General features: G+C 50.3%; 1 protein-coding gene across 2 annotated transcripts; it reads left to right on the top strand.

Moving 5' to 3' along the window:
• Nucleotides 1-6,055: 6,055 nt before the first annotated feature.
• On the top strand, nt 6,056-20,443 carry LOC102049432 (interferon-induced very large GTPase 1-like). Of its 2 annotated transcripts, XM_027811626.2 has the most exons (3): nt 6,056-6,259; nt 10,483-10,673; nt 11,817-20,443. In XM_027811626.2, the coding sequence occupies exon 3, from the start codon at nt 11,819-11,821 to the stop codon at nt 19,136-19,138; it is 7,320 nt and encodes a 2,439-aa protein (XP_027667427.2). In that variant the 5' UTR covers nt 6,056-6,259; nt 10,483-10,673; nt 11,817-11,818; the 3' UTR covers nt 19,139-20,443. The 2 variants fall into 2 exon arrangements, with proteins under 2 accessions (XP_027667427.2, XP_055570519.1); XM_055714544.1 differs by lacking the exon at nt 10,483-10,673.
• Nucleotides 20,444-21,126: the final 683 nt, after the last annotated feature.

Here is a 21,126-nt window from a genome sequence, read left to right as displayed (position 1 = left end):
CAAGCCCAACAGGTCACAGGAGGGGAGCCTTCCCTTCTGCTCTGTCCTGGTGAGGTCACACCTGGAGCTCTGGGTCCAGTGCTGGGCTCCCCAGTTCCAGAGAGACATGGACAGACAGGAGAGAGTTCAGGGAAGGGCCATGAAGGCGACAAAGCCTCTGGAGCATCTCTTCTAGGAGGAAAGGCTGCAGGAGCTGGGGCTGTTCAGCCTGGGCAGGAGAAGGCTGAGAGGGGACCTGAGCGATGCACACAGGTACCTTAAGGGCCAGTGTCAGGGGGCCGGGCTCTTGTCAGCGGTGCCCAGCGACAGGACAAGGGGCAACGGGCACAAACTGCAGCACAGGGAGCTCCGTGGGGAGAGCAGGAAAAACTTCTTTCCCTTGAGGGTGCCGGAGCACGGGGACAGGCTGCCCAGAGAGGCTGTGCAGTCTCCTTCTCTGGGGACATTCAGAGCCCGCCTGGATGTGATCCTGTGCAGCTGCTGTAGGAGAGCCTGCTTGAGCAGGGGGTGGGCTGGGTGGTCCCAGGGGTCCCTCCAACCCCACCGCCCTGTGGTGCTGTGATTCCGTAAGCTAATGCCGTGTGGAATATTTTCACACGAAAAGTGTTTGGCTGGTGGCAGCCCTTGCAGTGCTGTGGCTCTGTTGGAGTATTGTGGCCTGCCTGTTCCATGGTGGACTATTTTCACAGTTAGTTGGGGGATTTAATCCCTCTGCAGGTCTTGGCGGGGGGGACGATTATGAGAGAGCAGCACTGTGAGCTGTTGCAGGTAGTGGCTGGGTCTGTACATGCTCAGTGGGGCAGGGCTGCATCTCTTCGGGATGTGACTGATCCTTGTGGCTCATCCTGCTCCTGCCTGCTCCTGCCTCTCCCGTGTCCCTGCACCCAGGAAGACCCTCACCACCACCATCCTCCTCATAGGTGAAGCTGCTCAGGTGCATCCCACACCCATCTGTGTGGAAGGTGCTCAGGGTGAATGGGGAGGGCTGGCTGCAGCAAACTGGGAGGTGGCATGGAGAAACCTTTGCGGAGCTCCTTCCCTGGCTCTTGGTGTGGACGGAGCTGGGCTGTACTCTCCCCTAGCCCAGCCTGGGTCTCACCCTCGGCTCCCTGAGATGGCCAGCAGTCCCTCGCAGCCTTGCGGTGCCACTCACCGGGGGCTCTGGGCTGCTAGGGTGTGCACAGGGCTGTGCTCACAGGGGCATGGCTGGGGAAAGGTTTCTTTCACTCTTCCGGTGTTTGGCACTGACCCAGAGTTGAGGTGCAAGGTGAAGGATGGTGAGGAGGAAGGGGTCAGGCCAGGGCAGGGGTCCTGGCTGGGCTGGGGGACCCGTGCTGTGCTTGTGCATCCCCCCTTTACTCATGGAGGTGGCGGATGTGAGCAAGCTGGGGCTGATCTCACCTCCTGGGTATGCCAGGTTCTGCATGCCCACGTGGCGGGATGGGCAGTGGGGCCTTGCCACAGCCCCTTGCCTGGAACCCTGGTGAGCAGCCACTTCTCCTGGGGGACACAGACTGGGTGGCATCAAGTAGGACAATCACCCTGACCCACATCCCCTTGGTGAGTCAGGCAGGGACCATGGGATAGGGTGCTTCACCATGGCAGGGGGCTGAGAGGGTGACTTGGCTGGCAGAAGAAGACGGGCTAGCCTGGGCACAAGCTGCAGTACCCCTGGCTGACAAAGCCCCATTTGCAGGGAGCCTGAGCTGCCCCAGTGCCCAGCCTTCTGCCCCACATGGACCCCCCACTGCAGGATAGGGTCAAGGCACCACCGGAGCGATGCCCAGAGGCTGAGGTGAGCATGGGCAGGGGCTCAGGGGATGGAGATACCCCACAAATAATGGTGACTGGGAGGCCCCTAGGGCTGGAGGCTGGAGCCACGGGTGCAGCCACCAGCATCAGCGCAGGGATGGGACCAAGGGTCCTGTTCAGCCTGGGTAGGGGGGATGTAGGTGGCATGGAGGAGCCAGCTTAACCCTATAGCTTCCATAGGGGCTGGAGGGATGAAGGGACATCCCACTCACCCCTTTCCTCCCAGCACAGGTGTCAGAGGGGGCCTGGTGGGAGCAGCGCCCATTGGGGCAGTGGACAGTGGCAGAGGTGGGTGTGTAGCTGGCTGCACGGAGCAGGGCCAGGGAGCTGGCCAAGCTGGCACACAAGCATGCCATCTCAGGACGGGTCCTGCTGCGGCTGACAGAGGGGACCCTGCGGCACATGGGGGTGGCCCCATGGAGCCGGCGCCGGGAGCTGATGTGGGAGCTGCTGCAGCTGAAACTGCAGCAGGAGCTCAAGGAGCTGCTGAGCATCACTGGGGGTCAGCATTGCCCATGCTGGGGCTGTGATAATGCCATGGGGTGCGTGGGCTGGTCCAGCCAGGTGGGTGGTGGTCACCATCACCTTTCTCTCCAGAGTGAAGATGATGTCCCTGTGGATGCCCTGGGGCCTGTGGGAGGAGAGATGATGCCATGGGAGAACAAAGCAGCAGCTGGAACTGAGCACCCAATGCAGGAGAGGTGCTGGAGTCATGAGGAGATGTCACCATGTCCCCCTCCAGAGAAGCTCAAACCTGGCTGGTGCCAGCAGGTAGAGGTGGCTACCAGGCCCCAGGTGGCACAACTCATCCCACTGCCAGCTTTCATGGGGTTCTGCTGGCCTTCATGCGTTCCCACTAGAAAAGAGTCCCCCGTGGAGAGTCGGCCAAGTCATGACAACCACACCAATACGGCTACATGCCGTGCTCACTTTATTAAACAAACAGGTCATATTTGTAACTTAAACCAACCGCTCACACGACTTTACACACAGGTGATTGGATAAAGGTTGCTGGTCACTTGGGCGCCCGTGTCGCTGATCGGTGAGCATGCTGCAGGTGCCTGATCAGAGTGTGCCGCTGAGAGTGTGTTGATTTCGCAGTTCCCAGGACTTGCTCTGCACCTGGCTTCTTGTTTGTGCATAGCTTGTCTTCTTTCTCACACTCCTTGTTTCAAGGACAATTTAAAGTTGCTCTGCAGCTTCAACTAACAGGCCTGGGTTGTCCAACCCGGACAATGGTAACATATGTCATCGGTCCTTTAAAAATCCCTCTACATATCCCCTTTTTCTTTTTGGACTACCCATGTCTGTTTCACAATAGATGTTAAACCTTTCTTCACACAAGAAAATAAACAGTTAAAACCTAAAAACATTACAACAATGATTATAACAAAGCATATTCCTTCCATCAACAACATCTTTAAACAACCTGTTATCCCCAATCCTCTCAACCATTCATCGAAGAGATTATCATCAGCAAGAATATGCTTCATGTTTCCCTGCAGTTGTAACAACTTCTTGTGCATCGATATGGAATGATCGGAAAGGTTCATACAACACATCCCTTCAAAATCCTCACAACTGTGTCCATGTGCTAATAACAAAAAATCTATTGCAGCTCTATTTTGTAACATAGCCTGCCTAACATTATCTACATCAAGCAATAACAAACTTAAAATCTGCGATGTAAGATTAAATTGTTTTTCTCCCCAGCATGCTAACCTTCGTATATTCTTAGCATTTAATGCTGCCATTGCCCCCGGCATAAATATGGAGGCTAGGATATTTGCTGTTACAGAATGCAGATCGACTCGGTCATTACATGTTTCATCAAAGGTGCGCAGTGTCCTCCGTGATCTATAATATTATTGAGTCATTTTTAATAAGTCTTTCATATTTGGAGCAAAGTCAAGCGCCCTAAATAACATGGTCCACCGAGAGGATACACAGGAATCCCTGGCCATGCTCTGTCCCCACATATCAAAAAGACTCCTGGTGGCAACTGATAACCCCCTGATACATCTATATGGAAACCCCCAGTTTTCAATTCACCCCAAATAGGTGAACCGGTTAGATCTTGAAACACTGTATAAAACCCCGTTGACGTGTTAGCCATAACTGCCACGGGTCACCAAACCAAATTACTCCAGTGCCATTCATGGGTTGAAGCGGTGATAACATGTGGGTACAGTCTGCCATATCAGTTGCAGTAACATTAACATATTCAACAGGTACAACGCTAGCCAATAGGTCTAACTCCTGCAAAGGTAAATGATGTGGCTGATTTAAATTCTCAAATACTGTCTTCTGCCATGCTGCATTATGCATAGAAGGCCAAACAAATTGCCCATCCGGACTCATACATGTACCATTCTGATTGGAAGTCAGATCCACTGTTTTAACATTCCAAAAACCATCAAAATTTGTTTCATTCTCTTGCAGGGGAATACCAGTTAAAGAAGTTCTAAAGGGGTTGTCTGCTTGTTGCAGACTTAAACAAAAGTCTGTTACTCCCGTGATATTGGCCCATGTCACCCATATGTTTGTCCTAGGCAAGATGTCAAAAATACTTAGGCCAATGGGTAAAAAATTCATCAAGACCGTAAACCAAGTCCACCACTCAAACATGTGTACTCCTGCAATTTACACTTTTTTTTTTTTTTTTTTTTTTTTTACATTTCACCCCACAAATCTGTGGTTTCACAGATTCTGATGATGTATATTGTCTCCAATCAGCATGGTATTACACTAGTCGTATGCTTTCTCTGGCTTCATGCCTGGTTACTAATAAAACACATAACTCTTTACACAATTTACATTTAAACTTTGGCTTACAGAACTGTTTTACCCCACATAGGATACATTGGCACAATACCCGTGGGTTACATCTCTTACAACATAGACAGTTTATTCTGTCTGCTCGCTCTGAGTCTTCTCTTCCATCTTCTGATCTTGACATACAGGTCGCACAAACTTGCTAGGGACCCATATAGGTCCTTTATCTGTGGAGATACAAAAATAACCTCTACCAATAAATAACACCGGATTAGGCTCTTCCCATACACCTGAAGCCATATTTTTATACAAAACATTCAAACCAGGAACTGTAGTTGTTTGGTTCCCTCGCGCTGTTTGGTGATGTATAACAGGTGGTCCCTCTCTATCCTCTGTAAGGGAGAGAGAGTTTAAGGTAAACAACACCTTAGTCAACTGTTTAGTTACATCTATGTCCTGTGATACTTTCTGTCTCTGAAGATAATCCTTCAGGGTACAGTTTGCCCTTTCAACAACTGATGCAGGGTTGGGGAAAGGAGGATTCAAGGTGGATTGGACGGATGGACTATTTAGTGGATGAAGAACTGGCTGGATGGTTGCATCTAGAGAGCAGTGGTCAACAGCTCAATGTCTGGACAGAGAACACTGATGAGTGGTGTCTCTCGAGGGTCCGTACTGAAGGAAGGACTGTTTAATATCTTCATCAATGACACAGACAATGGGATTGAGTGCACCCTCAGAAGACTTGCAGATGACACCAAGCTTAGTGGTGTGGCTGACACATCTGAGGGGTGGGATACCATCCAGAGGGACCTGGGCAGGCTTGAGAAGCAGGTCTGGGTGAACCTCGTGAGGTTCAACAAGGCCAAGTGCAATCTCCTGCACCTGGATCAGGGTAACCCCTGGTATCAATGTGGGCTGGGGGATGAGAGGATGGAGAGCAGCCCTGCCAAGATTGACTTGGGGGTGCTGATGGATGAAAAACTGATTGCCCAGAGCAGCTGTGGGTGCCCCATCCCTGGCAGTGCTGAAGGCCAGGCTGGATGGGGCTGGGGGCAGCCTGGGTTGGTGGAAGGGGTCCCTGCCCGTGGCGGGGGGTGTGTGGGGTGGGACTAGATGGTCTTTAAGGTCCCTTCCAATCCAAACCAGTCTATGATTTGATGATTTGGGGCAAGAGGAGCAGGTCGGGGAGGTTTTCAGCTGAGAGCCCCAAGCACTGCCCAGCCCCTGCTGCCTTTCACCCCAGCTGCAGGCCCCAGCTTTGCCATGGCCGGATGGGCACACCCAGCACCCTGTGCAGGGTCCAGGACATGGTTTGGGGGACCTGGTGTGGGTGTCTGGGGCTGCTGCAGCTTTCTGAGCTGCTTGGCTCAGCTCCAGCTGCCACATTACTTTCACATTCTGTTTCTGGGAATGGTTTGATTTACAGGAAAGCAGAACATTTCCTCCTTGCCTCTACACATAAAACAAGCGGAAGCCAGCCTCTGAGGCGGGTCTGTATGAAGAGCTGGGCTGGGCTGACACCAGCTCAGGAGCTGCTGAGGACCAGACTGAGACAGTAGGACTCTGCTGAGGATCTGTGTGGCTGGGAGCTGGGGATCAGCAGAGAGCAGGGGTCTTGTCATCTTCTTATTTCTTGTGTTTTCCCATCAGTTGAGAGATACCAGGGAAGGTAAGAAAGGGGTTTTAAGGCAGTGGGCGAATGGTCTCTGCTCTGAGTGTGGGATGGAGCAAACAGGCTTTGCTCGTCTGTCTGAGGGAGCTCTGAGGACCTGTGTGTGCTTCCAGGGTTAACCCTGCCTGCTCCAGGCATGACCCAGCCCCGGGAGGGTCAGGCTGCGTGCCCTCGACAGCCGTGCCAGGCAGTGGGCTGGGTGACATGGCGGCTGCAGAGCTGTGCAGGCGTCTATAGTGACCGTCCCCCTGCGCTGGGCACCGGTGCGGCCGCCCCTCGAGCCCTGGGGTCCGTTCTGGCCCCTCACTCCCAGACAGAGCTTGGGGGGCCGGAGCGTGTCCAGAGCCGGGCAGGGGGCTGGGGCAGGGGCTGGGGCACCAGTCTGATGGGGGGGCTGGGGGGTCAGCCTGGAGAGGAGGGGGCTCAGGGGGGACCCGATCGCTCCCTACAGCTGCCTGGGAGGGGGCTGCAGCCAGGGGGGTTGGTCTCTGCTCCCAGGTCACAAGCGACAGGACAAGGGGGAACGGCCTCAGGCTGCACCAGGGCAGGTTTAGGTTGGAGACTGGGAAACATTTCTTCACCGAAAGGGTGTCCAGCACTGGGACAGGCTGCCCAGGGAGGGGGGGGGGCACCGTCCCTGGGGGTGTTTAAAAGATGCGCAGATGTGGTGCTCAGGGCCATAGGTTAGTGGTGGGCTTGGCAGTGCTGGGTTAAAGGTTGGACTTGATGATCTTAAAAGTCTTTTCCAATCTAAATGATGCCATGATTTTATGGTCACTGATAATGACTTTTTCCGTGGTATGCTCTCTGTCAGCATTAAGAGGGTGCAGAAGCAAGTGGGTGCTGGGCACAGTCCTCAGGCTGGCGGTGCCAGCAGCTTGGGTGGCAGTGCCTGCCTCCCGTGACACTCGTTAGAAAGCGTAGCAGCACTGGGGCGATGAGTGGCATTTGTGGGACATCCTGCTCTGTCCCCAAGCCTAGGGGGAGATTTTTTCCTATTCCTCCCTATGGAGTGATGGTTGGACTCACCTGTCCCAGCCTCTCCTACAGTCTATACTTCACCACCCAAAGTGCTGTGGTGCCTGGTGCAGCCCCTCAAAGGCACAAGTGCTTCCAGAGCCTGCTTCTCCTGATGCAGGGCTGGGGAAAACACCCTCAAGGGGGCTGTTCCCATGAAATGGGGTGCACGCAGTCCCATGGCAGGTCATACTGCCAGCCTTGCTGCTTCCCTCATTTGCTTCCAAGGAAGAAAGCAATCCCATGTTATTCCATAAATACGCTTTAGTGGTCCTTCGCATGCACTAACACAATTGCATGTGAGTTTTTTCCTTGTTCTTGAAGAAATATGAAACCATGCTGGGACTTCAAAGTGCACAGGGGTGACAGATAGTTCAGGGTCCGGCAGGGCTGGTGTTAATCTCCACCACAGCTGTGCAGTGCTCTTTTGGGCATCTGAGACTGGAACAGCACAGGTAACAGGCCAACGGGTTAGTAGTTGGGAGGGGACAGAGCTGGGACAGGTGGCCGGAGTGGACCATGCTGCACAGCAATCACAGCTAGGGGGAAGAAGGAGTAAGGGGAGATGCTGGTGGCAGGGCATTTGTCTTCCCAAACAGCTGAGGTTTTGCTTTCCAGGGAGCAGCTGGACATCTGCCCGCTGATGCAAATTAGGGAATAAACATCTTGCTTTGCTTTAGAGCATGCACAGCTTTCCTTCAGTTGCTAAACTCCTGTCTTGACCCAGCAGATTTTCTTGCTTTTGCTTTTCTGCTTCCATTTTCCTCCCCATCCTGCTGGCAGGTGGGCATGAGATGCTGGTGGGGGTTTAGTTGCTGGCGGAAGCCGACCCCCACGATGTTTTTCCTCCTCTTTTGGGGGGCTTGAGCTTCACACACAGCAGCAGATGCATGGTCTGGCCAATGGTGGGATAGGGCATGTGCTCCTGCATTGTCACTGCTGTTCCGCTGGGCTCTGCCACATCCAGACTTTGTCATGAGGCTGGCTGAGCCTGACAGGAGAGCACAGATGTTGACAGGACTGCCCGCGTATCCAGAGCTGGGACTTTTCTGCAGGTCTCCAGGCTTAAGGTCCTGCACTGAGGGCGGAACAACCCCACATACCAGCACAGGCTGGGGCTGACCTGCTGGAGGGCAGTCACTGGTGTGAAGCTGGCAGTGCTGGTGGGCAGCAAGTTGCCCATGGGCCAGCAGTGTGCTCTTATAGCTAAGGGGCCAGTGGGATTCTGGGGTGCATTGGGAGGAATGTGGCCAGCAGGTCGAGGGAGGTGGTCCTCCCCCTCTGCTCTGCCCTGGTGGGGCCCATCTGGAGCTCTGGGTCCAGTGCTGGGCTCCCCAGTTCCAGGGAGACATGGACAGTTCAGGGAAGGGCCATGAAGGTGACAAAGCCTCTGGAGCATCTTTCCTAGGAGGAAAGGCTGCGGGAGCTGGGGCTGTTCAGCCTGGGCAGGAGAAGGCTGAGAGGGGACCTGAGCGATGCACACAGGTACCTTAAGGGCCAGTGTCAGGGGGCCGGGGCCGGGCTCTTGTCAGCGGTGCCCAGTGACAGGACAAGGGGCAACGGGCACAAACTGCAGCACAGGGAGCTCCGTGGGGAGAGCAGGAAAAACTTCTTTCCCTTGAGGGTGCCGGAGCACGGGGACAGGCTGCCCAGAGAGGCTGTGCAGTCTCCTTCTCTGGGGACATTCAGAGCCCACCTGGACACGATCCTGTGCAGCTGCTGTAGGAGAGCCTGCTTGAGCAGGGGGTGGGCTGGGTGGTCCCAGGGGTCCCTGCCCAGCCCCACTGCCCTGTGGTGCTGTGATTCTTTCTTTGCTCTCATGGACCAGCCTATTCTCCATCATTCAGCCTGTGCTCTCCATCGTTCCACATCTTCTCCCCCAAATAAATCTGGTGTGAGCCCCACACCCTCCCTTGCTGGTGCCTTCTGGGTGGTGGCAGGAAGGCAAATATTTGAGAGGTCAGCAGGTAGTTGGGTACTGGGGGAATGATCCCTGTGCTGGGGGATCCTTTTTAAATTATAGTCAGATTGAACTTTGACTGCATGGCCAGGCTTGTTCTTTCAAGCTTGATGTTGTTATGGTGTACAGGCATTACAGTCCTGTCCCCTGAGGCACCTTCTGGCCACCTTTTGTTGTGTGCAGAAGAGACTCTTAAAGCAGGAGATACATACTTTGCAAACTTCACTAGGCTGATGTCCACAATGGTGTAGAATCATTGAATCACAGAATGGTTTGGGTGGGAAGGGACCTTAAAGACCATCCAGTTCCCACCCCTCCCGCCATGGGCAAGGACCCCTCCCCCCAGCCCAGGCTGCCCCCAGCCCCGTCCAGCCTGGCCTTGAGCACTGCCAGGGATGGGGCACCCACAGCTGCTCTGGGCAGCCTGGGCCAGCGCCTCGCCGCCCTCACAGGGAAGAGTTTCTTCCTCATCTCTCATCTCCATCTCCCCTCTCTCATGTAAAGCCACTCCCCCGTGTGCCATCGCCACCTGCCCTTGCCCAAAGCCCCTCCCCAGCTTTCTTGCCGGCCCCTTTAGGCACTGGCAGGTGCTCTAAGGTCTCCCTGCAGCCTTCTCCTCCCCAGGCTGAGCCACCCCAGCTCTCCCAGCCTGTCCCCACAGCAGAGCTGCTCCAGCCCCTGAGCATCTCCCTGGCCTCCTCTGGCCCCGCTCCAGCAGCTCCGTGTCTCTCCTGTGCTGGGGACCCCAGAGCCGGACGCAGTGCTGCAGGGGGGGTCTCATGAGCATGGACTAGAGGGGGAGAATCACCTTTCTTGACCTGCTGGCCATGATGCTGGTGATGCAGCCCAAGGTACTGTGAGCACACAATGCTGAGTCACGTTCAGTTTTTCATCTACCAGCACCCCCAAGCCTTTCTCCTCAGGGCTACTCTCAGTCCATTCTCTGCCCAGACTGTATTTGTGCTTGGGATTGCCCCAACCCAGGTGCAGGAGATTGCACTTGGCCTTGTTGAACCTCATGAGGTTTGCATGGGCCCACCTTTCAAGCCTCTCAAGGTCTTTCTTGTATGTGGGTTTAGGTCCCAGGTGAAACCCTAGTTTGGTCACCACCCCAAAAAGGCCCTGATTAACCTTTGTTGGCTGGGCAATCGTCACTGGTGGAGAAGGGATGGCCTCCACTTCTCCCTGGAATGAATCCTTCACGTTGATGGGTTGCCATCTCCTGTCTGGTCTTCTCTTTTAGGATTTTGGGCCTTCCTTCCTGGTATTCTTCCTCTTGAATTCTTGAGGTGGTCCATATCTTCATCTTACATCCCAGCCTTGTCTACCAGGCCTGCCATGTGACCGTGTGCTCTCTTGGCTGAGCTGGGGACCTTGGCTGCCTGTATCCTCTGGAAAATCAAGCATCTGACCAAAAGGATCATCTACCGTGAGGTGAGATGAACCAGACCCCACATTCACTGAGCATATTCCCTAAAGGTTCACTGACTTTAAAGGAAAAGCTGACACTTAAAGGCTCTGAAAAGGTTCCAAAGTCCAGTCACAAGCATCTCAGATCAATGCCTGTGTTGGTAAGAGTCTTGTGCTGTTGGTGGGACGAGAGCTGAAAGCACAGGAAGGTTTTGTGCACTGCATAAATCTCTTCAGTATCTTACTGAATTGAGACACAGACAATAATCAGGTTTATATGACAGTGTAAAAAAAGGTGTAAAAGCATGTGGACAGTGAGAGCACCAGCTCCGTTAAGGTTAGCAGTCAAGGACCTTTCCAGTGCATATGGAATAAGTGAAGGGGTAAACGATAAACAAAACCACACAGGTACACAAACTGGATAGACAGGGGTTCCTGGACACAATGCCAAAGACCCAAAGTCTCCAGTCACTAATGATGGGCCAACAGGATGCTCCAGGCAAAACTCTGGGCAGGGATAACATAGCTTTTTCCTATCCATTGGGGTGGGAATGATGTGTGTCCCGAGAAGCAGCTCCTAGGGGGAATGGGCATGAGTGTGGGGCTCCGTGCTGGCAGCTGGAGCAGGACCACAGGTCACAGCCCGTAGGTGTGGTGCTGAGTATTCAGGGTGAGTGTGGGGTGCCTGTAAGATGAGTGTGTGAGCACATGCCTCTGCTGGTGAGCACCAAGCTGGACCACCCAGTGAGCAGTAAGGCTGGTAAGAGGGTGCACGATGCAGCAGGGGTGTTGGATGGACAGAGGGGCTGTGCTGGTGCTCGAGGGATTCAGGAATGACCACAGCTGTCTGTACTTAGGCATTTATGAATCCTTTTGGCTATACATGGGTGTTGTTGAAGGCAGCACCTTGTCCATGACAAGTTGTGTGGCCAAGTCAGGGTGTGTGAGGGTTCAACCCTCAGCTTCAGGGTTGAACCTGCAAATGGGAAAGTAGCAGGCATAACCACTGTCCCGAGACGGAGACCCCCCAGGCCTTAGGCCACCCAGGCTGGGCTCCAGCAGCTGAGTAGGAGGAATTCCCAGGGCCAGAGCTGCTGGAGACCCCTCTTATAAGAGGCTGGGGCCTCTTACAATATACCTTAAAGAAAGTGTTTTCTTCTTCCATAGCCATGGGTTCACAGGAGGACATACTAGAGGCCGATCAAAAGGCACATTCTGCTAAAATACAGCTGGCAGAAGCATGTGAGAAAGAAGGACTGGATGATGAATACTGGGTCCCCAAACTGTCAGAGCTACTGGGAGTGAAGTCCAAAGAAGCCCTGAAACATATGCAATATGAAGACTACCTTAAGCTGGAGTGTGCAGTACGGTACCCCTGGGAAACAAAGGCTCTCCAAAAACTCCTGGAACTAACAGACAACAAAACAACTTCTGAGGACCTGCAGAAAGAGCGCTTGGAGAAGATAAAGCAGAGACAAGAAGCAGCCAAGCTAGTCCTGCAGGAGCTGAAAGACATGCACAACATTCGCAGCCATAGCAGGGATGCCATAAGAAAGAAAGAGGAAGCTCTGTGGCAAGCCATGGAGATTCCCAAAGAGTACTGGATCCCACCAGAGAAGTCACTGCTGGATGTGCTGGAGAGCGTCCAGAAGCAGCTGGAGCAGCAGGAGTCATCAGTGGGCAGGGGTGAGAACGTCTCTGACACAGAGGTCCTGAGGCGGGCGTCGGGGGGACTGGCCCTGCAGGGCATTTACAGAACCAGCAGCCTGGCAGATGTGCTGGCAAAGCGAGACCAGATCATCAGCATTCCCGAAGGATTCAAGCTCACCGGTCCAGAGCAAGGGATGCTGTTTGAGAGGAAGGAGTTCTCCTCCTCTGCAGAAGAAGCCACTTTCACCAAGTCCATGGAGCAGCTGGGGTTCAGCATCAGCGTTTCTGCCAAAGCCGGCTTCTGGGGGTTTAATGTTGAAGCTAATGTAGATTACAGCAGATCCTCGCAGCTGGAGGATGTTCACCAGTCCCGCTCTGAACAGAGCTACATTTGCACCACCAAGTACCAGTACATCCCTTTGGCCTCCTGCTACTTACAAAAGCATCAGCTTCGCCTCTCAGATGCAGCCCTGTGGGAGCTGCAAGACATTGAGCATCTTTTGAACATCACCCAGGAAGCAGACAGGCCTGACATGCTGAAGAGCAGGTGTGCGAGCTTCTTCAGCAGGTTTGGGTCCCACGTAAACCAGGGTCCCCTGCACTTTGGGGGGATATTCTGGTGGAAGGCATCTACGGAAGGATTCAGAGCTGAACAGCGGGAAGAGATGAAGCGACAAGCATCTGAAGCACTGAACAGCTGCATCGGGGCCAGCTATAGCAACTTTGGTGTCAGCGCAGGGGTGAACGTGGACATTTCAAAATCCAGCTTACAGGCTTCTTCTCAGGGAAGAGATGGAAAAAGTGCCTACACAGCAGTTCAGGTCTACGTGGCCAACACAGGGGGCCCATCAGAGACAAGTTCTCTTCCTCAGTGGAAATTTGGGCTTGTAACTAACAACACAACCTGGTGTGTTATTGACCGAGGCTTTCAGCTGATCCCAGTGTGGGATATAATCCAGTTTAATCACAGCAGTGACTTTAAGTCTGTCTATCAAATAAGCAGCAGCCTCAGGGCAACATACGAAGCCCTAACGAATTGCTGTGTTGGCACCATGTTTGGAGAGGAATTGATCAGTGCAGTGGAAGAGGCCAAAGCTTTTGTGGATTGTGTGAAGACCTGGGCGGTGACAGGTGATGAAAGGAAACTGCTCACACTGATAGATTTCAAACAGAATCTGAATGAAAAAACCAAAAACCATAGTGTCTGGATCAACATATGCCTGTCAGACAAAGCACTGCAGGAGTTCCTGGTGAATACCGTTCTGTTTTGCAAGAAGTCACCTCCAGAAAATACCACCTATATCAAGTCTCTGTTGAAGTGCCTCCTGGATCCTCATGTCTATTCTGTCAAGGACTTCCCCAGGTCTTCCTTCATTATGCAATGGATCTTCCATACTGAGCACATGGTTCCCGAAACTCCCCATGTTGCTGAGCTTGAAGATCTCACCAAGACACTCCTGCAAATGAAGGAGTACATCCAGGAAGTCACCTATGCACCAGAAACCTCTGCATCTGCCATTCATGAAGCAAAAATAAAAGCCACCTTGACTGCAAGCCTAGCTGTTTATTCTTTACTCCAGTTTCTCCAGGAAAGGGCACAGAAAGACATAGAACTCTTGGTGATCTTAATTACAACCAGCACAGGATACCAGGTGGAAAGGGGCACTTTTCAGTACCTCCTTGGATATCCAGAAATTAACTTCATGATAAATGAAATGGAAATGGGACATAAGGAGTATCTGGGTCTGAAGGAGCAAGACATTTACAGAGCTCAGGCATTCCTGCTGCTGATGGGTCTAACTGTAACTTCTGAACATAAAGAGGTGCCCCCTGAGCAGAAGAATAAACGTTTCATTTTCATGGAAGATCAAATGAAAAACCTATGGACAACAGAGATAAAAACTCTTCTTGAAAAGCACAGTGCATTCAAAGACTGGGAGATGCTGGAAAGTGACTTGCTTTCCTTCATCAATGGGCGCTTGGATGACACACATGATGATCTGAAGAAACACAATATAATCAAAGACATGGAAGACACTTTTCAAAGAATACAGCCTTCCAGTGAGTCCAAATCCGAATCAGATGGCAGCAAATCCAAAGCAAATCAAGTCATTGCAAATCAAGAGTTCCTCCACTTACTTAAGCGCCTTGGACTAGAAAGTTACTATCCAAGAAAAATGGGGACGGAAGATTTCCACATCATATACAACACATCTTTACATGACAGCCAGCCTAGCAAGGACAATGAACTACCATTTTACTTCTTGCAAAAACTGTTAACTGTGGATTATCGGGTGAGGTACCTGACTTACAAGGATGAGAGCAACCCAGGACTCACACCTGTGCCAAAGAACACAGAGCAAGAGCATGAACCCTCAGATTCCTTTGATGACTTTTTCACTGATTTGGAGGAAGAAGCCCCTAAATCTCCAACCAAGGAAAATTGTGTGCACCCTATGGACCTCCAGATGGCAATATTTCATTGTGCTGATGATTTCATGAGACAGTACATTTCAACAAAACTTGCTTTCTGCCAGTTTGCACTACCTCTCCTGGTACCCAACCCATGCACTTCACAGATAGAGTTCCCCCTCTGGTCCCTCAGCCAAATAAAAAAAAGCTGGAAAGAGGCTGAGAAGTCAGGAAAGGAGGCCAAAATGAACAGTTACAAAAACAAACTGTTGTATCAGGCAGAAACACCCATTGTGTCCTTCATACGGATTGGCAGCTCTCCCTCCTCTTCCAAGTCTCAGATCCTGAATGCTCTGCTGAGCAAACAGAAGCATGACGTCTTTTTCCACCGACATTGCAAAGGCAGCACCAAAGACTGTTTGCTGATGAAAGGTGTTGTGGAGATCTCCTGGTACTGTCCCCGGGGCAGTGGTGATGACAGCTTTGACTGCTGTGTGGCTTTCTGTAACCTGCATGGAGATGCAAGGGAACACAAAGAACAGCTGCAGTTTTTACAGGAGATATCTGCTGTGAATGTGGTTTTTGTATCTGAGTCTGATCAGAGCGATGAGAGAGGGGTGAAGATTTTACGTGATCTGTGGCAGTCACAAACGCCTTTGGTTTGTCTTTTCACTGAAAAAGAGAACGTTGCAGCTAGCCGATCTAGCCAAAAAATAAAAATAGCTATCAAGAACAGAAATGAAGCAGAATTAATGGATGAGCTGACAAAAAAAATCAGGGATCTCCTGGAAGGGTCTAACATGCTTTCCAGCCTTGATGCCTGCCTGGACAAAGCTCGCAAGTACAGATTCTTAGTCGACCAAGATACAGATGCGTGTGTGACAGCCAAAGAAAAGGCGAAGGAGCTGGTGAAGCTTCTGAAGCAAGAGAAGTTGTCTGAGATCAAATCCCATCTTCTGCCTCTTCAAGGAAAGCTGTGGTACATGTGGTGCAAAAAGGACAAAGAACTCACTCGGTTGCAGGAAAAGAGAAACAAGAGCATAGAGCATCATCGGAGCCAAATTGAAACAGAGAAGTCAGCAATAAGAAGAAAGCAACTAGCAAAAGCTTTCCCCCTCAATCAGCTGATGAAATCAGTCCTTGGCTTTCTCCAGTCACAGCCAGCAGATACCAAGAAATACTTCCTGCAGTGGATGAAGATCTTTATGGATGACCTGTCCTCTGGTCACCTTGATGAACTGAAGGGAAAGTATCACCAATTATGGTCTCAAATCCTGGCAACAAAGAAAAGCAATGAGAAAAACAATCTGAAACCTGTGTTGCTGCGCCAGTTAGATGACCTCTCCAATGAAATCAACGATTCGTCCATTGGCCTTGAGCATATTTTGAGAGAGGTAGGGCAGATTTATGAAGCTCTGGAATCAATGGACTCACAGGATATATGTTTTGCCAAACTACCTGAAATTGCAGCTGATCTGATGGTTTCAGGATATCCTGTAGAGCTGATGGATGGTGATGCTTCTTACGTACCATTACGATGGGTCAGCGCAATCTTTGACAGATTAATTGAGAAGCTAGGGGACAAACGAATATTTGTTCTCTCAGTGCTTGGCATCCAGAGCACAGGGAAGTCAACCCTGTTGAATGCCATGTTTGGTCTTCAGTTTAGTGTCAGTGCAGGGAGATGCACTCGGGGAGCATTTATGCAGCTAATTAAAGTGGACAAGAAGCTGCAACAAGATTTGGACTTTGATTACATGCTAGTTGTTGACACAGAGGGACTTCGTGCCATAGAGATGGCAAATAAACAGTCCCTTAATCATGACAACGAGCTGGCCACCTTTGTCATTGGCATTGGCAACATGACTCTGATCAATATCTTTGGAGAAAATCCTTCAGAAATGCAAGATGTCCTTCAGATTGCTGTGCAGGCTTTTCTGAGGATGAAGCAAGTAAATCTTTCCCCAAGCTGTCTGTTTGTACACCAAAATGTGGGAGAAATAACTGCCAAGGAAAAGAACATGGAAGGACAAAGACGTCTGCAGGAAAAGCTGGATGAAATGACTGTGACAGCTGCCCAGCAGGAATTCTGTGATGCCTCCTGCTTCAGTGATGTCATCCGCTTTGATGTGAACACCCACATTCATTACTTTGCTCATCTGTGGGAAGGAAACCCCCCCATGGCACCACCCAACCCCACCTACAGCCAAAACGTCCAGGAATTAAAGAGCAAAATTCTCCAAGCTGCCAAGAAGGAGTCACAGGGCAGCATTTTGAAGCTTTCGAGCTTGAAAATTCGTATTAGTGACCTCTGGAATGCTTTGCTGAATGAAAACTTCATTTTCAGCTTCAAGAATTCAGTGGAGATTGCTGCCTACAAGAAACTGGAAACCGCATTTAGTCAGTGGACCTGGCAGCTGAGGAGTCACATCTTAGACCTGCAAATGAAACTGGACAATAGAGTTCGGAATGGGGACTTGCAGAATATCACCACAGAATACCTTGAAAAACTAGTGCAAGAGACAAACGATGCCATCATGAAAGACATGGAAAAGTATTTCAGTGAAGACAGAGATTCTGAGATACTGGTCCAGTGGAAAAGCAGCACAGAACTGAAGCTGAAAGAACTAAAAGAATCTCTTCTTTCTGAAACTAGGAAGAAGTGTGAGCGTCTTATTGAACTAAAGAAGAACCAGTGTAAACTGGATGAAAAGAAGTCAGAATATGAAGACAAGTTTCTGAAAAGGAGTAGACAGTTGGCTCTGCGTCTAAAAGGCAAGAAACTAACCGAAAGAGAACTGAGAGACAACTTTATGTCTCTCTGGGCAGGCTGTGTTGCTGAAGTCTCCTCTGCTGGTCCCCCTCCAGAACAGGTTGATATCGATGTGGAAATAGAAGATGTCCTTCTAGAACACTTTAAGGAGCCAAACTTACCCACACGAATCAAGACATTTCCCAAACATGGAGTATTTTCTGTTGACTTGGAGAAACATGTTGCTAAGAAAAGAAATTTACTGAATTACATCTGGAGTACAAATTTTGATGATGTTGCTCTGAGCACCATACAACACATTACAGATACCATCATAGCACGTGTGAGGGAAAACATTGACAAGAAGGAAAAGGAGAAAAGGGATTACAGTCGAAGTTTTATTCATGAAATACTAAATGAAGTACAGAAAGGTATGAATTCTGTCCCTAGCAATGCAAAATATAGTTTTAATAAGGATTACAGGATAGATTTATCACTGTATCTGTGTAAAACAGCAGCAGAAAGATTTAAAACCATGCATGCAATGTTCAGAAAAGCAAATGATCCAGCCATCTACCTGGAGAGCAAGAGAGAAGATTTCTTTAAATGTTTCCAGATTTCCTGCCAAGGAGCCACTTCTATCACAATATTTGCTGTTTTCCTGTGTGACAAGATTGCCCCAGCTCTTCACCAGGCAGTCTATGAGAGGACAGCTCTTGCCATAGCTCGGGACATGAAGGGTAAAATCCGAGATTTCAATGGCAATAGATCCTCTCTGGAAGGCTGCATACTGAGATACCTGGCAGAAGAAGAAAATTTTGAGAAGTTCAAGGATTACCTTAGTTGCCCACAAAGATTTTTAGAGAGTTACATTGAGACACGTGTTAAGGAGTACTGTTTAGATAAGAACAGGAGGCTGGATAAGTTTTTAGATGACTCTCTTGCTCACCTCTATGAAAGCATCCAGTCAGCTGTTTTTGTATCAACCAGCTTTGTCAAAGACAGAAACGACAGAAATGACAAAATCTCTCTTTGGCTGGATGCATTTTGCAGTGAACTTGAAGAGGTGCTAAGCTTGCCCAGAAGGGAACTGAAGAACATTGAACATCAGGAGATAACAGACATAGAGTTCCTGAAAAATGCCATGACAGAAGCACTGGCTCCCCTGAAGGATAGTCTCAAGGAAGAGTTTGCTAGTGCTGATATGAGCACATTTGAAAGGCAGCCTCACAAAATCCTGGCTGAACAGTTTGAAGGGTGCTGGGTGAGGTGTCCCTTTTGTGGGGCTGTTTGCACAAACACCATGCCGAATCATGATGGAGACCATCAGCTTGTCTTCCATCGTCCACAAGTTTTGGTGGGATACAGGTGGCATAAAACAGACAATCTGGTCATTGATATTTGTTCTACTAGTGTTGCAAGTGACTGTTCATTCTTGATTGGTGAAGAGACCTGGATGCCCTACAAAAGATACCGAGATGCTGGACCTCCTTATTCCACTTGGAACATTTCTTCTGATCCATCCATGCAAGCATACTGGAAATGGTTTGTGTGTCATTTCAAGACAAAACTAGAAAAGCATTACAATGGGAAATTTCGTGGCAAAGGAGAAATCCCTGATTCGTGGCAGAAAATTACAAAGCAGGAAGCACTTGCTGAACTGGAGAAGTTTTAGGCCAAGTCAATATGAAGGAAGAATGGCAGCTGCTTTGCATTTTATAAGAATGTAGTACAAGTCTATCCACAAAATATAGTTATAATGACTACGAACTCAAGCCACATGAAGGAATTGGTATCTAATTGCTCACAAAGTTGGGTGGAATAAGATGTGCTACTCCTGCCACGGCTCAGTAATTCCCCTGCTTCACGATAAAGTCAGAATCCTCTTCCCTTCTTGCCATAAACATTTACATGTGCTTTGTCTTAGAGCAAAAAAGAAAAATATTCCTGCAGTGAGCAGTCATATGGCCAAGACTGAGACCAAGAGACCAAGTGCCAAGGGCAAAGGCAGCATTAGAAAACACCAATTTTATCAGCTGCCATGAGAATATAAGTGAGACTGACAAAAAAAAAAATAGTTTTCATGTAGAAAGTACTTGTCACACTTAAAAAAAGGGCTGCAGGATCTGAAAGCAGCTCAACATTGGCTGCAAGCTGTGCTGTTTTGCTTTTCAGTATTACCATTCCTTTATTGGTTCCTTATTGATAAGCTGAGTGCGTCACTCAGACCCATTGCTGTTCTGTCTCTGATGTTATTTAAGCAGTGAACACAACAGCCTCTGTGGGTTTCAGTCAGGGGTCCTCAAACTACAGCCCGCAGGCTGGATACAGCCCCCCAGGGTCCTCAATCCGGCCCCCAGTATTTACAGAACCCCCCCGCCCCCCCCCCCCCCCCCCTTTACAGAACTCCCCCGCCCCCTCCCCCCCCCCCCCCGACGGGGGGTGGGGGGGAAACCAAGCAGCCGCAGATGACTGCCTGCCACTTCACCCACATCGTGCCGGCCCCCTGTTTAAAAAGTTTGAGGGTCCCTGGTTTAGGTGGTGGTTTAACTCTGTGTCTATGAGGTTTATTCTCATACATTTAGCTAAGCCATTCCTACACAGGTGCCTGGCCTGGCGAACTTTCCTCCAGCTCTTAGCCACAATTACAAATGCTCTTGCCATTTGCTTAGCTGTTAATCCAAAAGCCTTTGTATTAACAATGTCGAGAATTATGTATCTTTGCAGCTCCCTCAGCAGCTATAGGCAGTGTGTGATGTTAAGTGTTCATGCTGTCAAGACAGGCCAGTGGCAATGGGGCCGTGGACTGGAGAATATGTAACCAGCTGGGTCTGCACCAGTGAGAGGGTTCATGGTTTTTGCTGAGCAGTTCCTGATACACCTCTGGACATCCAAGGACAAGGCCCTCCTGGACAGCTGGCTAAAGTGGTGATTCAGTCTAATCCCTTGTAGTCTTTGCTAATAAACTGGTCAAGTTGGACTGGTCTCTGTGTCCTTTATTTTCAGGTGAGCCACAGGTGTGTGTGACTTCAGTGTTTGTGCTTGTGAAGGTGGGCAGGTGGCAACTGCGTGATGGTCTGTGGAAGGGTGTGTGGAAGGCCAGCATCTGCTCCTTTCAGGCTGTCTGGTCAAGGACCTTCTTCAGTGTCTCAAGGGATAATAAGAAGGGGAGGAAGCCATAAACAAGAACATCCAGTTAAACAAATCTGACTGACAAATGATAAAGGAGGCGGCGGTAGGATCCAAGCCTGGTCAGTCACACTAACTGATGAGTGAGAGCACAAGAAGGTTTATGCCAGTGAGGTTACCTGATCGGGGAGTTGGTCAGCTGGGAAATTACAGGGAAAAAGGGGAATCAAACCCAAAATATACCAAGACACAGACCTGACAAAACAGACATGGAGATAATGACAGGAACCAAACCTCACTGGTGTGAGCATGCACTGCAATGACTCAGTGCCCATTATTGGTGAGACCTGTTTGTGTGAGTGGATTTGGGGCCAGCTACTGGGGTCAGACTGAGATATAGGTACCTCTGGCCCATGGTGTCAGCTATGGGAGTGAGAGGGGTCCCAGTGCAGCTACTGGAGTGAGAGTGAGGGTCTCAATGCCAGCTACTGGAACAAGTGGGAGTCTTTAACCTACAGCCACTGGGGTGGGAAT

This window comes from Falco cherrug, chromosome 6 (genome assembly GCF_023634085.1).
Source record: "Falco cherrug isolate bFalChe1 chromosome 6, bFalChe1.pri, whole genome shotgun sequence".
Classification (NCBI taxonomy): Eukaryota; Metazoa; Chordata; class Aves; order Falconiformes; family Falconidae; genus Falco; species Falco cherrug.
Note: the sequence above shows the minus strand (reverse complement) of the source record. Positions and strands in the feature narration are given on the sequence as shown.

What these genes read in the sequence shown, in the direction of transcription:
- LOC102049432 (XM_055714544.1), top strand. Translation starts at nt 11,819, where the DNA reads ATGGGTTCACAGGAGGACATACTAGAGGCCGATCAAAAGGCACATTCT.